The sequence below is a fragment of the Papaver somniferum genome, chromosome 10, assembly GCF_003573695.1.
Source record: "Papaver somniferum cultivar HN1 chromosome 10, ASM357369v1, whole genome shotgun sequence".
NCBI classification, from domain to species: domain Eukaryota; kingdom Viridiplantae; phylum Streptophyta; class Magnoliopsida; order Ranunculales; family Papaveraceae; genus Papaver; species Papaver somniferum.
Window position 1 is genome coordinate 139531492 of NC_039367.1, and position 17041 is coordinate 139548532.

General features: G+C 36.1%; 1 protein-coding gene and 1 long non-coding RNA gene across 2 annotated transcripts; both read right to left on the bottom strand.

Annotated features, from left to right (window-relative positions):
• Nucleotides 1-1511: 1511 nt before the first annotated feature.
• LOC113317182 (putative F-box protein At1g32420) lies at nucleotides 1512-4009 on the bottom strand. Its single transcript, XM_026565313.1, has 2 exons — nucleotides 2742-4009; nucleotides 1512-1679 (listed from the first exon to the last, which is right to left on the bottom strand). Exon 1 carries the CDS (start codon nucleotides 3686-3688, stop codon nucleotides 2948-2950), a length of 741 nt encoding a protein of 246 aa, XP_026421098.1. The 5' UTR covers nucleotides 3689-4009; the 3' UTR covers nucleotides 1512-1679; nucleotides 2742-2947.
• Nucleotides 4010-15430: 11421 nt separating this feature from the next.
• Nucleotides 15431-16510, bottom strand: LOC113318102. The gene is made up of 3 exons (XR_003344281.1): nucleotides 16463-16510; nucleotides 16288-16301; nucleotides 15431-15643 (listed from the first exon to the last, which is right to left on the bottom strand). It is a non-coding gene; the product is annotated as an uncharacterized LOC113318102 (long non-coding RNA).
• Nucleotides 16511-17041: the final 531 nt, after the last annotated feature.

Genomic DNA, 17041 nt, shown 5'->3' on the forward strand with positions numbered 1-17041 from the left:
GGCATGTGCAATCATTTATGGTACGATGTTAGCTAAGAGCTGGAGGACCACCAACATTTGCATTCGGTCTGATTCGAGGAGTTGTATTCAAGCTTTTGAGAAGGATGAACTACCCTGGCAGCTAAGACAGAAATGGAGAATGGCCAAGAAGTTTTTCTCCAACTTTCGTTACATCCATAGCTATAGGGAGATAAATTTTTCTGCTGATGCTTTAGCTAAGCGAGCGTGTTTGCTGGCTGAAGACATCTTTGAATTCTATGAGGGTCGGCCGGGTTTCTTTCTGCCTGTAGAATGGCCTGGCCAAAGTTATTTTTGTTTCAATTAGTTCTCTCTGGCGGTTAGCCTGTCTTTCGGCTGAGTGCTAGTCCGAACTCTCCCTGTTTTTTGCTTTTTAGCTTTTGCTCAATCCATTTTTGACCGAGTAAAAAAAAAAAATATTTCTAACTGCAATTTCTAATTAAATTCTTCATCACAACTTTGATCCTTCTATTTAAACAAGTCCGAGCATACACATTTGTTATGTTGGGTCGATAGTTGGAACATATACATCGCAAGTCACAGCATTAACATTGAAAACTCGCATTGTGTTTTGTATAAGGTCATAATATTCGAGTGAAAACCAGCCATCTAACAGGAATGAAAGGAACTTTCTTAATTATCCTAGTATTATCCAACGGATTAGTTAATCCTTGCTAGATATTAGAGACTTCGAGCAGTACTGAGACCTCGTCGTGGCACCTCGTATAATCATGTAGATTTGAATTAACATTCCATGGCCAAGAGCATTTTTTAAACGTTGGTTAGCATTCTTTGGGCAAAAACCACCTAAAACTACAGCCGAAGTGAAATTCAGATTGGACTCAATCAAGCTGACGTCTAAATGAGTCCGATAATGAAATGATATTTTGAACCACGATTCTGAAGAAAAATGCTTCCCAAACAGTAAAACCTCATGGGATAAAAATAACAACCAATAGACAGCGTATTTCAAGAGTTGGTCTAAAATAGACAAAGTGTACCTATGGTTCCCAGTGGATCTCTTCCCGCGTTAATATGTTGCTCATTTTCCATCAAATGAAAATTAAAAGTAAAGTTAATATGTTGTTAGAAAAAACACGATTCAACTTCCATGAGATACAACTGATGAAATGAATCGTGCCGAAATGGAAGCAACTGGGCTTTCAACATCTTGATCTCCATTGCCGTACTTAGCTTTGTCAGTCATGATTCTGATTGCCATTTGAGCAGCTTCAGCAAACCATTCATCTTCTGGAAATAAATTAGTTGCAAATCTTTTCATCTCCATATCATATCAGCCAGTACCGTTGCCATCCTATTCAATATAATAGCCGACAGTTTATTTAAATATAGAAAATTGTTTACCTATGCTACAACACATTGCACAAAACAAATTAAACTAGATCTATTCAAACCACTTTAGGAGTGCAAACAGAAGTTTGACATACAACCATTGAAGACCTAAAACAGAATTAGAGAAAGTTTTACTCTCATATTAGAAGGCAAAGATTCAATAGCCCCATTGGTATTCCATTTTTTAGTGACAGGAGATAGCTGCGCTGCATATGAAAGATACACTATAGCTTTAAGCAAAATCAGAGCTTCTTCCTGCTCTAGCTACCTTGCACTTGTCGAGATTTCCAGATTTGCAGAGCATTAGCCTGCACAATTTATGAAACTTAGATCCCTGCCTGCAACATTAACATTATGGGGAAGTATGAAAGTTCACATTAAATTTGAGCCTGTAAAGTGGACGTGAAATCTACAATTCCACATACATTAAAGAAAGTTTCTATTGCTATGTCACAGAATGGAATTTAACAGTAAAAATATTATGAGAGCAGTTTAAGATACAGGAAATATGACTACTGCTGCTATGTTGAGAAACTAACCCTCTGTATTGAGAAAAACAAAGAATATCATAGGGTAAACAGAAATGGGAACTACTGAGTCAAGCATGTATGACCTTAAATAATTCTATAATTTATGCAGGAACTATTAAAATCATATATAAGCAGGTACTTTTAGAAGAAACAAATGCAACGGACCTCGTGTCAATTACAGGTTAGAGTCGTTAGGCATTGTTTACAGATCACGTCAATTTTCGAGTTACTGATCTTCTCATACCCTCTAAAGGTGAAAACAAAGAACAAAATATATAATGATGCCATTGTTATCGGACTAGGTGACATTCCAGCAGCTCTTGTGTTAAATGATGCAGTTATGATCTAACTGAACCTCAGAGTTAAATAATATGGAAAAACTGATGCAAGCGTTGATGTATGGATGAAATGTGCGGATAACTACATTTTTAAGAAAACTCATCCATAAATAAGAAGATGAAAATTCTTTTCTGCCAACAGTTACGGCATCCTTCTTACTAGTTTGTCAGATACCTGGCCAGAAATGATCTTTCCAATGGATATGGGAAACGTAGAATTATTTCAAGACAAACAACTAGCTTGGTTATTAACAACAGCTGAAACTAATTTACATTCACCAACTGTACTCAGAGTGAGTGCGCAACAAATAGCACATACACGAAGCAATATAGCTTATGAAAAAACTAAAAGGATGATAGTGTCAAGTTGAGATTGATGACATGAAAAACACAGTAGGCTCTATAAAATACTCATTACGATAATGCCACAAGGTTTTTACTATATCAAGTTAAAATCGACATAAATATCTAAATTTTAATTCAGAAGCTCAGCTAAGATTACCAGTAAATGAACGTATCCAGGGAGCTTATCTTGTTAGCTCCTTCGTCGGGAAAAACGGCTTTCTGTCTTCAATAAGTCTAGCTGAATCCAATATTTTTACATCTTCTTCTCCCAATTCTTTCAACGAAACTAAGGTGTTGTTGTGAGGTAATATTTGATTAACTGAACTAAAACACACAAGCTCCTTCGAGGTTGAAGTTACTGCATCATAAATGCCAAGAGACCAATAATAAAAATGTAAAACACCGCCACCCTTTACCAAGGAAAATGGTTTTTTTTTCTGGATAACTGAACTCATGACTCCAACCCAATGTCTCTTGATGCACCTGCTCTTTCATGTCATGACTATCGTTCTTCCCTTTCAGTAGCCAGATGTCAGATGTGCTTTCGTTCAACTGATAGCCATGTTCAATAGCATAGTATAAAGCCCCACCCAGAACCCCTATAGAATATCCATGCCACCAACCTGTTGGCTTAGGATGTGGTGAAATCTGTTCACGAAACTTTTCCTCAGTCAAATCAAAAACAAAAACAACTCCACCAGTTTTATTAACCCAATACAGCGCTCCATTCACAAAGACACCATTATCGATAAGCGTATCACCACACTTGAGATCAAACCTCCCAACATTTCTCCACCCATTGCCACTGCCAAAAGTGTACACCCCAACCTCGACAATACTGAGGTCTGTTTTTAACCTAATACTTTCAACAAATTTATACTCATTAGTTAAAGGAAGGTAACCAAACCCTCTCGCCCAAGGAAAATACTGATCCGAGTCGGAATCTCTGCTAAATTTTGGTAGCTTAACATATTCTTTTGTCACCGGATTACAAATACAAACAGATCTATCATGGTATCCAGATAAACAGACCAAACCATTAATTGAACCAAAAAAGGTATAACCAGAAGTTGCAAATGGAGGGGTGAAATTGATCGTTCTCATACTATCAATAGGGGTTTCAACATTGTTCTCATCGTACTCAAAATAGTAAAAATGCTTAAGACTTAAGACAATAAAGCTTAACTTACTGGAATCAGCAGAGTGATTGAGACGAGTTAGATGCAATTTAGATAATGATGGATGAACGAGATACAAGATTTCTCCACGGCCTACAAACTAATTTACACTCTAATACTGATTCAGTTGGAAGACGAGTCAAAATGTCGAGTACAATATCTGTTGGAAGACCACTGAAGTTGCCCATTGAAATGAAGAAAAGGGATTTACAGAGAGAAATGTCCGCTAGGGTTCTGAGAAATTGAGAATTTTGGGCGTAGAGAGTAAAGTGAATGTTTGAAGAGAGGAAAAGATGCGTTTGTTTACAAGAGTCATAGAGTTCTCGCTAGGGCTGCACAACGGGTAGGGTGGGTAGGATATGGGCTATTTCGCCACCCTACCCGCTAACTGGCGGGTAAGAATTTTTTTACCCGCCACCCTACCCGTCACTAAACCGGTAAGATCCTATCCGACCCATTATTTGGCGGATAGGGTGGCGGGTATAACCGTTTTTTTTTCTTTTCTTTTTTCTATCTGGTTAACAACTACTATTCACTCTGTATACTCTTCCAGTAATCTCTGCATTACAAAAGTAAACCCAGAGAAAATAAATTTTCGTTCTTCTTCTCTCATGTTCCGTAATCTTCTTCTATATTCTCATGTGTTATTTTGATAAGGATTGTGCAATGCTCTACCCTAATCTCTTCGTTTGTTCATGTTTTTTTTATGTTGGCAGGCACAAGGAGCAAAGGTGCCGGTAACATTGGTTTTGTGATGTAGGTATGATTCTTTGATTGTTTGTATTGGATTATCTATACATTTTTGACGACTAAAATTTATTTTGCTCTTTATTAATAGTTTTGTAAATCTCTGTTAAACAAAGTTTTTGTTGACAATACAATATTTAGGGGTAAGTTTTTTCTGAATTTCTTTGTTTTTTTTTCTTTTATGTTGACTTAAAGGCCTAGACAAATAAAGCTCTCACATTGAATGGTGAGGAAACCCTCGCTTCCTATTGGCTGAAATAAGGTTTATCTAGCTTTTGTGAAACGAGAATTTTGGTGAGGACACTTGGCAACATTTGATTGGTTAATATTTTATGGAAATCCAACTTAAATTCGGAAGTCGATAGACTGCCGTATTAGGAGTCGAAGCTACATTAGGAACCTTGGGAAAGGGTAGAAAACCTAACTGAAAACGGGATTTGGAATTTGATCTAAACCTAATGGATGAATACTCTTCCAGTAATCTCTGCATCACAAAAGTAAACCCAGAGAAAAGAAATTTCCGTTCTTCTTTTCTCATGTTCATGTTCTGTAATCTTCTTCTATATTCTCATGTGTTATTTTGATAAGGATTGTGCAATGCTCTACTCTAATCTGTTCGTCTGTTCATGCTTCTTTTTTTTTATGTTGGCCGGCACAAGGAGCAAAAGTGCCGATAACATTGGTTTTGTGCTGTAAGTATGATTCTTTGGTCGTTTGTATTGGATTATTTATACAGTTTTGATGACTAAAATTTATTTTGCTCTCTATTAATAGTTTTGTAAATCTCCATTGAACAAAGGTTTTTGTTGACAATACAATATTTAGGGGTAAGTTTTTTCTGAATTTTTGTAGTTTTTTCTTTTATGTTGACTGAATTTTTCTTTCATTAAACAAGTTTTGCCTAATTACTACCAATTGAGTAAGTTTTGCCTAATTATGGTGAGTCAAATAATATAATTTTTTTACATGTTCTTAGATTGCCTTTTGCCAACCTTTGTGTTTATATAGATCATGCATATTATGGCTAATTGGCAATAGATCTTGACTGTTCATATATATTGCATAGTGTAGTAAAATTGTGTTTCTATTTATTTTAATTTTAACTGAAGGTCTTGATCTACGCTTATGATGTAGACACCAAAAACTATACTCGACATGTGGCGCCCAATGAAAGAATGTGTAGTATAACATCCCTAGGATAGTCTACATAGTATCTTATCTTAGTTAGCTTAATTGGTAAGCAAAGGATATACTTGTAAATTCACTCCTACTCTCCAGTACTTAAAAGAAAAAGCAATAGTGATGTATGAAGAGTATCAACGAGCACATGGCACTACACCAAAACCAGGATTTTGTAACAGTGCAACCTGTCACAGTTTATTTTTCAGTCACAGATACACCTGTGATAAGTCCTGCAACAGTTATAACTGTTATTAAATTTTGTATTCGGGATAATAATTAGGAATATTAAATTCTTTTATTAGGCATAATAATATTTGTTGACAATTTTACAGACAATCACAATTATAATTCAAAGTGATGATTCCACCCAAATATTTCACCATATCTAAAACAACCCCAAAATTATAACTCTTTGAAATTTTACTTGTCACTAATTTTCCCACATTTGTACAAACTAACAATTATATTTCATTTTTATAAATCAAAATACATTTTTCTTTTTCTTTTTTATTTTCTTAATATTAGAAAACAGGATCAAGACCAAGTCAACAAGTCATGACTTTATAAAATTTTGACTTTGACATATTTGCTTCTTCCGAAGACAGTGAAAATTACCAGACTACCCTTATCGGAATAAGTGCAATAAAAATTCCAAAGATTGTGAAAATGACCAGACTACCCTTATCGGAAATTAGTAACGTAAAATATTACTGACTGTTAAAATGACCATACTACCCTTAATGGAAAAAGTGTAACAAAATACTATGCAGACTGTGAAAATGACCAGACTACACTACACCATTTCCAGGATTTTGTCACAGGCTATACCTGTTACTAATTGAATTTGTAACGGTTATAACCGTACTAAATAGGCCTTTATTAATAGTTGTGATTGCGTTTGTAACGGTTTTATCTGTGACAAAATCCAGATACGGTCACATAAAAGAAACGTAACAATAACTAACTGTCACAATTGACCTAATTTTATGATAGCGACACGTGTTTTAATTGCCACACATAATCCAACGGTTTAGGGCGTTATTAATAATTGTGATTGTGTTTGTAACGGTTTTAACTGTTTATTTCACTAAAAAAATTTGTTACGGTTTTTCCCGTGACAATTCTTTAGTTACAATTAAAAAAAAGTACAACTCAGGTCATGATCATAGACCTGGGCTTCCAGTTTACAGGCCTATAATACTGGTCCTCATCCTGGATTCGCACTTCCAGTGTACAAGCCTACAATATAATTAAACCTGAAACCCAATTGCAGGCTATTCTTTTTGTAATTGCAATTCATACATTCACAAACTGCATAAAGGAAGTCAATACATTTAATTTAGAAGCTCAAAGAAAGTAATTTATCCAAAAAAAATTCAATCTTATTCATTAGTCTCAGACAAGAGTTATAATTGCATATTCAAAGTTGATAATATACATGGTTCAACATGTGATAGGGCTAACTCACATGTTTAGTTACGCTGGGAACATTATACCCTTGAAGTGGATATCTATGTGTGTGATGTGAAGCACAGCTGGGAACATTATACCCTTGACAGCCATCAAGAGTTAATTCACCACTGCACCTTCCTGTTGGAAAGATAAGCCCAGTTTAATTGCATTATGCTAGAATACCAAATGATACGATATGTATGTGAAACAACTTATCCCGCACAACAAAAATTCTCAAGCAAGAAATCATCTCCATAGAAATGAATTGCCAAGTTTACCTATCAAAGGTTTGTACTTTATTGTGCACTAGTAGACCTCCAGTGAAGAAGGCGCATCCAAGAACTAACATCATATTTGACAGGATAGAACCCAACAATGAGTCAATGACTGTTGAACCACTCTTTATCATTATTGATCCACACTAACCACCTTTCTTACAATCAGCACCTGCAAACAAGTTAACATTTTTCAGCACTAAATTAAATGCTCAATCTAAAATTCTTTTACAAACCTAACTAAAAAAGTTCAAAATTATTCATACGGTGTAGAATTTTACCTGCCAGACTTCACCATTTATGTCTTTGATCACTAACTTAAATTCAATCGGATCTAGACAAAACAGACCTGTAGAACCAAGAAACAAAAATGCGTAGTCAGCTCAAGTCCCAACAATACCAAAAAATATCTGCAAGGACAATAGATGTTGCTCCTACAAATCAACACAAACCTTGATCAGACCTGACAACTAAAAAATAGTGAATGAACACTTTACCTGTATATCACAATTGAACAAAAACTCAAAAGCGTTAAGACTTCAAACTGCAGAACAAAGTTAAAAGTATGTCAATAGAATTCTGAAGATGTGAAAAAATAGATTAAGGGACCAAGTGACACGAAATTCAGACTGGTGAAGAGATTTTAGGGTAAATGAGTAGCAATGCTTACCACGGAGGGTCGGATTCCTCCTACTGCAGTATAGAGTAAGTTCTCCAAAAGGTATTCATTCATTGTATCCACTAGGTTTAAAATTACACAAAAAAAAAGATTTATGATTTCGATGATGATGAACTTGGCCAATACTTCATAAATGATATCAAGTAGAGCATCCATGTGTTGTGTCTCTGGTTCACATACGACAAAGAAAGTCATTCCTGCAAAGCAAATTAACATCAATACAATGACTTTGTTAAGTTCTTAATACACAGTAGAACAAAATAGGTTACTAAAGTATACTTCATATTCCCTCTTTAACATAATGTCAACTCAATAATTAACAATGCAGTATGAAGTTAAGGTCAAGTCAGTACATTAGCGCAAAGTCGAAGCACATGTGTCAGGTAATTTGACAGATTAAACCTAGATCTAGATCTAGATCAAGTGAATTTTAGTGGTTCCTATGGTGATAACTTAGCCAAATAGGTGGTGTGTCTGTATTATAATTTCCGTGGAAAGTGTTGATAGGTTCTATAGTAACAATTTATAGGTAAGAAGCAAGAAGAGAATATATGTAATGTATAGTCACTCTGTGCTTTATCTTACAAATTGAGAGAACCACGTTTTCAATAACCATCTTATTTCTTAGGAACCAGATCTCGACCATGGTACTGGATGCTGCAACCATCCGCATTTGCTTGATAATGGGGCTCCTAAATTGACCACATGAAAGAAGATAAATAATACTGATACAGCATTGTAGTATCTGCAATTGTTCAATGTTGCAAGACTTCCACAAGTTTCCCATTTTATAGCAATAATCAACAAGAAAACCATCCAATAAAAGTGATTTTGTATCTACAGTGATTTCCTCACCCACAAATTTTGTCTGCTTAATTTTTCTTCAGAACACTCAATAGAAGAGCGAATATTGGCTCCTTCGGGATCCCCTCCTTCTCCTATATCGCTGTTGGAGAAAATGAGTTTTAATTAAAAAGATTTTATGGTCTTGGTATGGTTTGATCTAATGACCTAAGGGTCTAAGGATACTCACTCATTTTTGGGTGAATGAAGTGGAACCTTTAGTCCCACATTGTGGAAAACTAAAGAGGAGCTCCACTATATAATCATACACTTATGTATGAATTGTAAAACGTGGGTGGAGCGGGTGGGCAAAAATACATATTTTGACCCATGCGATATACGCGTATACCATGCACCAAGTCCCTTTCCTATTCGGATTTACTTTTTGGAGAATTTTTTCTTTAGGAATTTAATTCCAAAATTATTTTTTAAGAGTTTTATTTGTGGGAAATTCCTTTTACGAGTTTTACTTGTTTTTGAAGAAAACAAAAAAAACCTAACTTGATTTGCAAGTATCTCATCCTATAAATATGACTCGAAATTCTGTTTTTAAAAAACACACAAGCAGCGACTATCTCTAGGTCTACTTTTCTTCTTCTTCTTATATTTTGTGCGGCGTTTTGCTTCCATCCCTGTTGCTGAGTTCAAGAGTGGGTAACTTGTGTTGTGCTAACTCAAGTTATATCGGGCAGTCTTATCATGGACACATCTTCGCACGTTGGGGTTTAGCATTACTTCAGAGTATACCCGCGAACTAATGTGTTAAGGACAGCTTGTTGAACCTATGATTCTGCCCTCATCAATTTGTTCGTGGTAGAGTTGTTTGATACTGTTCTTTATATTATTGTTTGATACATCTGACGTTTCTTCAATTGTTGCAAGATTCCAACAATCTTAACACATTAATATTCCTTGTAACAATGGGAAAGAACGATGTTGAAAGACCACAGAAGTTTAACGGAAAGGATTTCAAGAGATGGCAATCCAAGATGCTATTTTATCTAAGCCATCATGAACTGGATTATGTACTTGTTCCACATGCTGAATTGATGAATGCTGAAGGTTTAACTGAGGAGGCGATCGAGTATAACAAGAGGTGTAATTTTCTGGCGAAAAATCATATCATGAATGGTTTGGAAGATGCGATGTATGATTTTTACAATGCTAAAGAAAATTTCAGTGCTTATGATTTGTGGACTGCGTTAGAAGCAAAGTATCAAGCGGAGACTGCAGGGAGCAAGAAATTTCTGGTGGCGAAGTTTATGGACTTCAAGATGACGAATGATAAACCTGTTGTTGATCAATTTCTCGAATTTCAACAGATCATTAATGAGATTCTTGCTGAAGGTATGGTCATTGATGAGACGTTTCAAGTATCTGCGGTAATTGAGAAGTTGCCATCTTCTTGGTCTGAATACAAGAAAAAGCTAAGACATGAAACTGGCGAGATCAACATGGTTGAATTAGGAAAGAAAATTCAAGTGGAAGAGATGCTGTGCACCAAGGATAAGAACGTGTCTTCTGCAAGGGACATGAGTAACAAAGCTCATATGACTGAACACAGATCTTCCAAAGCTGGAAAAGGTGAGAGTAACAATCGTAACTCTAAGCGTGGTCCTCCCAAGAAAGGTATGTTTCGAAAACCAGAGTCTAGCATTACTAAAATTAAGGGTGCTTGTTATGCGTGTGGAGTTACTGGACATATGGCAGTTCACTGTAGACATCGTAAGGACAAAAAGGATAGTGCTAACTTGGTTGAAAAGAACAAGGACGAGTTTTCTGCAGTAGTGTCTGAAGTTAATTTGGTGACCAATGTGATGGACTGGTGGGTAGACTCTGGAGCTACCAAGCATGTTTGTGGGAACAGAGACCTGTTCACCTCCTACCAGAGGGTAGGGGAAGGCGAGAAACTCTATATGGGTAACTCATCTGCATCAGAGGTTGCAGGAAAAGGAAAGGTCGGTCTGAAGCTCACATCTGGCAAGACTCTCACATTGAATGAAGTTCTTCATGTTCCAGACATCTGCAAAAATCTTGTTTCTTGTTCTGTTTTAGATGATAAGGGTTTTAAAGTTTCAATTGAGTCTGGAAAACTTATAGTAACTAAGGGCAATGATTATGTGGGTAAGGGTTATAAGACTGGAGGTCTTTACAAACTTAATGTAACCTGTCCTGAAGTGAAATTGAATGATTCTTCTGCTTACATGTGTGTGTCATCGAATGTTTGGCATGGTAGACTTGGTCATGTAAATTACAAATCAATGCATAAACTGGCTAGCGTAGGCTGCATACCCAAATTCACTTTGGATAAAAGTTATAAGTGTGAGATTTGCGTAGAATCTAAGCATGCTAAGAAATCATTCAGGAAGAATGTCCAGAGAAACACTAAACCCTTAGAATTGATTCATTCAGACGTAGTTGACATGAAGTCAGTTCAAACTAGAGGTGGTAAGAAATGGTTTGTCACTTTTATAGATGATTGTACGAGGTACTGTCAGGTTTATTTGCTTAGAGGGAAGGACAATGCCTTAGAAGCCTTTAAGATATATAAACGTGAAGTTGAAAACCAATTGAATGCTACCATTAAAACTTTTAGGTCTGACCGTGGTGGTGAGTATCTAATTCCTATTGGAGATTTCTGTGAAGAACATGGGATAATACATGAAACTACAGCCCCTTATTCACCTCAATCCAATGGTGTAGCTGAACGAAAGAACCGTACCCTTAAGGATATGATGAATGCCATGTTGATTAGTTCAGGATTACCTTCGAATTTGTGGGGGGAGGCTATCCTCTCAGCCAATTACATCCTGAACAGAGTACCCTTTAAAGGATCAGATAAAAGTCCATATGAGTTATGGAAAAAAACAACCATCTTATGATTACTTCAAAGTGTGGGGGTGCTTGGCAAAGGTGGCCATCCCTCCTCCTAAGACAAATAAGATAGGACCCAAAACCGTTGATTGTGTTTTTATAGGGTATCCTGAGCATTCTAGTGCTCATAGGTTTATGGTTGTGAGTTCTGAAATTTCTGACATAGGGTTGAATACTATCATGGAGTCTAGGGATGCTGAGTTCTTTGAGAATGTTTTTCCTATGAAACGTGATTCTCGAAAGAGATGTTTAGATGATCCCCTAGAATTTACATCATCCAGTCAGTCATTACCTTTAGAGGAAGATGAACCAGAAATAGAACCTAGAAGAGGTAAAAGGGTTAAAACTATGAAAACCTATCCTGGTTGCATTACAGACCTAGCCGAGTCTGATCCTCAGACTTAAAAGAAGCCATGACTTGTCCTGAAGCTCCATGGTGGAAAGAAGCTTCAATTAGTGAAATGGATTCCATTCGAGAAAACGGTACTTTTGAACTTGTAGATTTACCTCCAGGGTCTAAGGCCATAGGTTGTAAATGGATTTTCAAGAGAAAACGTAATATAAATGGAACTATTGAAAAATACAAGGCTAGGTTGGTAGCGAAAGGCTATAAACAGATAGAAGGTATAGACTTCTTTGATACATATTCACCAGTAAGTAGAATTAGCTCCATTAGGATGTTAATTGCTATAGCTTCTGTCCATAACCTACAGATACATCAAATGGATGTAAAGACAGCGTTTTTGAATGGTGAATTAGATGAAGAAATTTATATGGAACAACCCGAAGGATTTGTAGTTAAAGGTTGTGAGAAGAAGGTTTGTAAACTGAAGAAATCTTTGTATGGATTGAAACAAGCACCTAAACAGTGGCATGAGAAATTTGATCATGTGATGATTTCTAGTGGTTTTAGAATTAATGAATCTGATAAGTGTGTTTATACTAAACTTGTCAAGGATGCCTGTGTGATTGTATGCTTGTATGTTGATGATATGCTTATACTAGGTACAAACATGGATGTTATTAATACCACTAAGAAAATGTTGAATGAAACTTTGACATGAAAGACTTAGGCCCCGCTGATGTCATATTAGGGATGAAGATTAGAAAAACTTCTAATGGCTATAGTCTGAGTCAGTCTCATTATGTTGAATCCATACTTAAGAAATATAATCAGTTTGACTGTAAACCTGTTTGCACTCCATATGATTCTTCTTGCAAACTCATGAAGAATAAGGGTGTAGGTGTTAACCAACTTGAATACTCAAGAGTCATAGGAAGTCTGATGTATTTGATGAATTGTACGAGACCAGACATTGCTTATGCTGTGAGTAGGTTAAGCAGGTATACTTGTAATCCAGGGCAGAAACATTGGGATGCACTTAATAGAGTGCTAAAGTACTTGAAGTACACAATGACCTTTTGTTTGAATTACGAAGGGTATCCGGCCGTCCTTGAGGGATTTTGTGATGCGAACTGGATAGCAGACTCAGAGGAGTCTAAGTCTACGAGTGGATATGTATTCACTCTAGCAGGTGCGTCTGTATCTTGGAAGAGTTCCAAACAGACATGTATAGCTCGCTCAACTATGGAGTCGGAGTTTATTGCGTTAGATAAAGCAGGAGAGGAGGCCGAATGGCTAAGAAACTTTTTAGAAGATATTCCTCTCTGGCATAGGCCTGTGCCAGCTATATCTATACATTGTGACAGCAAATCTGCAATAGGTAGAGCTAAAAATAGCTTCTACAATGGAAAGTCTATACATATGCGTAGAAGACATGATTCTTTGAAATTACTAATCTCAACAGGCGTTATTTCCATAGATTGGACAAGGTCCAAGGAGAATATCGCGGACCCTTTGACGAAAGGCTTGTCCAAGGAGATAGTTAGTAAAGCATCGAAGGGGATGGGGCTTAGGCTCAAATAATTAAACTTGCCATGAAGGATACTCAACCTTGCTGACTGGAGATTCCAAGATCAAGGTTTCGAATGAGACAACTAATTTGTGGTAGTTAAAGGTAAACACTATCAGATAATTTTATTATCTGTCCCTTCCCTATGGTGTTGATGTGATAGTGTGACTGCATGTGGAGGATGACTTTTAATTAAGTCTTAATGAGTTCTATAGTTTCAATTTAAGATTGAAGTGGGGTGTAGCAGTAAGCACTCTTGATGGAACTCACCTATCTGAATGAGGAAGTGGGTCGCTTCCTATGAGAATGGAGCCAATTCTTTAGAGCATTCTGAGAAACAGGATATGTCCAGGGCCAAAATGGACAAAACGGCACGAACTTAGCAACACTTGGAGGATATCATGCGTGGATATTATTTGAACTACACCAAACGCTAGCAGTTCAAGACATCGCGTTCACTGTTTAGCTAGTAGTTCCGGTAACTTCTCACTAAGCAAGGTTCAAGACCTCATGGACACCTTTGTCTAAATGGTATTTTCCTTACTCTGATTTTTTCGTTTTCCGATATTTCATTCATGTGGGGGATTGTTGGAGAAAATGAGTTTTAATTAAAAAGATTTTATGGTCTTGGTATGGTTTGATCTAATGACCTAAGGGTCTAAGGATACTCACTCATTTTTGGGTGAATGAAGTGGAACCTTTAGTCCCACATTGTGGAAAACTAAAGAGGAGCTCCACTATATAATCATACACTTATGTATGAATTGTAAAACGTGGGTGGAGCGGGTTGGCAAAAATACATATTTTGACCCATGCGATATACGCGTATACCATGCACCAAGTCCCTTTCCTATTCGGATTTACTTTTTGGAGAATTTTTTCTTTAGGAATTTAATTCCAAAATTATTTTTTAAGAGTTTTATTTGTGGGAAATTCCTTTTACGAGTTTTACTTGTTTTTGAAGAAAACAAAAAAAACCTAACTTGATTTGCAAGTATCTCATCCTATAAATATGACTCGAAATTCTGTTTTTAATAAACACATAAGCAGCGACTATCTCTAGGTCTACTTTTCTTCTTCTTCTTCTTATATTTTGTGCGGCGTTTTGCTTCCATCCCTGTTGCTGAGTTCAAGAGTGGGTAACTTGTGTTGTGCTAACTCAAGTTATATCGGGCAGTCTTATCCTGGACACATCTTCGCACGTTGGGGTTTAGCATTACTTCAGAGTATACCCGCGAACTAATGTGTTAAGGACAGCTTGTTGAACCTGTGATTCTGCCCTCATCAATTTGTTCGTGGTAGAGTTGTTTGATACTGTTCTTTATATTATTGTTTGATACATCTGACGTTTCTTCAATTGTTGCAAGATTCCAACAATCGCATCTACTGCTGTTACGTTCCACAAATTCAGAAGTGAGAAAATTTTGAAGAATAAGCAAACTGTCCCCAGGAGAAACTCAAAAGTTTTGGCCATATTGTAGAGAATATTTATCTGAAAGAAATTTCATAATTTATGCTTATGAGTGAGTTGTATTGCCAATTTAAGCCAACAAAAATATCCTAAGTGTCCAACAGTATGTTCATGGGATGCATGCTCCTGGATATCTATGACCTGAAATATCAAGGGCAAATGTTTTGGTACAATAACGAAAGACCCAATCGGAAATCTGGATGCAAGAATGTTAGTATAGACATACCTGGACATAATCTAAATTCAATGGCTACTCAATCGACACCTGCCTGGCCTCTTTGCTATTCTTAACATTGTCACCAGTAATCCCCACAAGAACATATTCCCCTTTCAAAACAATGGAACCTGTTTGCATCTCTTACAACTAATTTCCTTTCCGTGACCTGTGCAATAAGTTGTAGCGTAGGACCATACATCATTAACATTAAATAGATCGGTACCTGAGCTGTAAGACATTGATCAAATAATTACAAGTAAGACATTGATCAACTAAGATCTATACCAAAATCTTAAGAGATTTACACTAGAAAGGTAGATAATTAGTACCAAGCAGTTATTCTAGATAAACACCAACTGTAAATACCCATTATAGGATAGGTCTAGACCCTAACAGGTGATTAAAATTAAGAAAACACTAAACAATTTTTAATCATTTGACCAAAATGGAAACAAAATTAAAAAAAGATAGAATCCTAACTTTTACTTGAATAAAAAAATGAAAAGAATAAAAGAAAATTAAGCATAATGCTTCATGCCCTATATTTCAACTCAAAAACATCGTCATAGTTGAATATAAAATGAAATAACAAGAATTCATATTGTTCTACAATAACCCCCATTATTCCAATTCTAAAATGCTTCAGCCTCACAGAAAATTTTGAATCCAAAACTAATTTCAACCCTTCAATGAACATTAGAGTTGACATCTTAGTACACAATTAATGAAATCCCATCTAAGAAAAAAAACCCTAAATTAGAATTGAAATCTTGGTTAAAAATTAACGAAACCCCAACTGAATTAAATCAGTTCAATAATACAATTAAATTTAATTAAATCTCGAGTAATGCATAGATGTTCACAACTTTCACCTCTCTTCGATGTCCTGTTGCAATTGTCCAAAATCAATAATCCAATTTCTTATATTAAAACATAAATATCCAAAGAAACGCAAAATGAGATATGAAGAGAAAAAGGGAAAGAAGCCCAATGATAAATAATTAGATTTTGAACAGAAGAAAGGAGCAAACTCGAAAAAATTACTACCTTGTTGCATAGAAAGAGTGACATAGAGAGAGTGATTCAGCAATCGATCTATTGCACAGATAGAGAGAGGGATCCTGTGATGGAGAGGGAAGGCCGCCGTTGTGAGTTAGGGTTAGAGATAAACTAGGATTGAGAAAAGCGTGTGAGAAGCATGTGTGGTTCCTTTCCTTCATCTGGTTTATTTATCAAAGTCTTGCTAGACCCACCGAAGAATTTGCACTGTGAATGCACCGAGGGATATGGCACAAACCCAGGGTAGCGTTTGGTGCATTTGGATAGGGGTGGGGAAGAAATGGGCCCCATCCATACTCTCACATCCTCTTATACGGTGAGAATGCGCTGCAAATTCTTCGATGAGTAAATCATTTTCGTATTTATCAACTTTTGATGCGATAAAATTCCATAGAATATTATATATAAATCAAAATAACTTTGGATATAGTTATTAATCTTCAATTATATATAAATTCGAATACAAAGGAATGAATTAGAAAATGAGAAATGAATTCAATAAACGTGATTGGATTCTAAAATATAATCAAATCAAAATATGACGAGAGGTGGTATGTAAACGTCTAA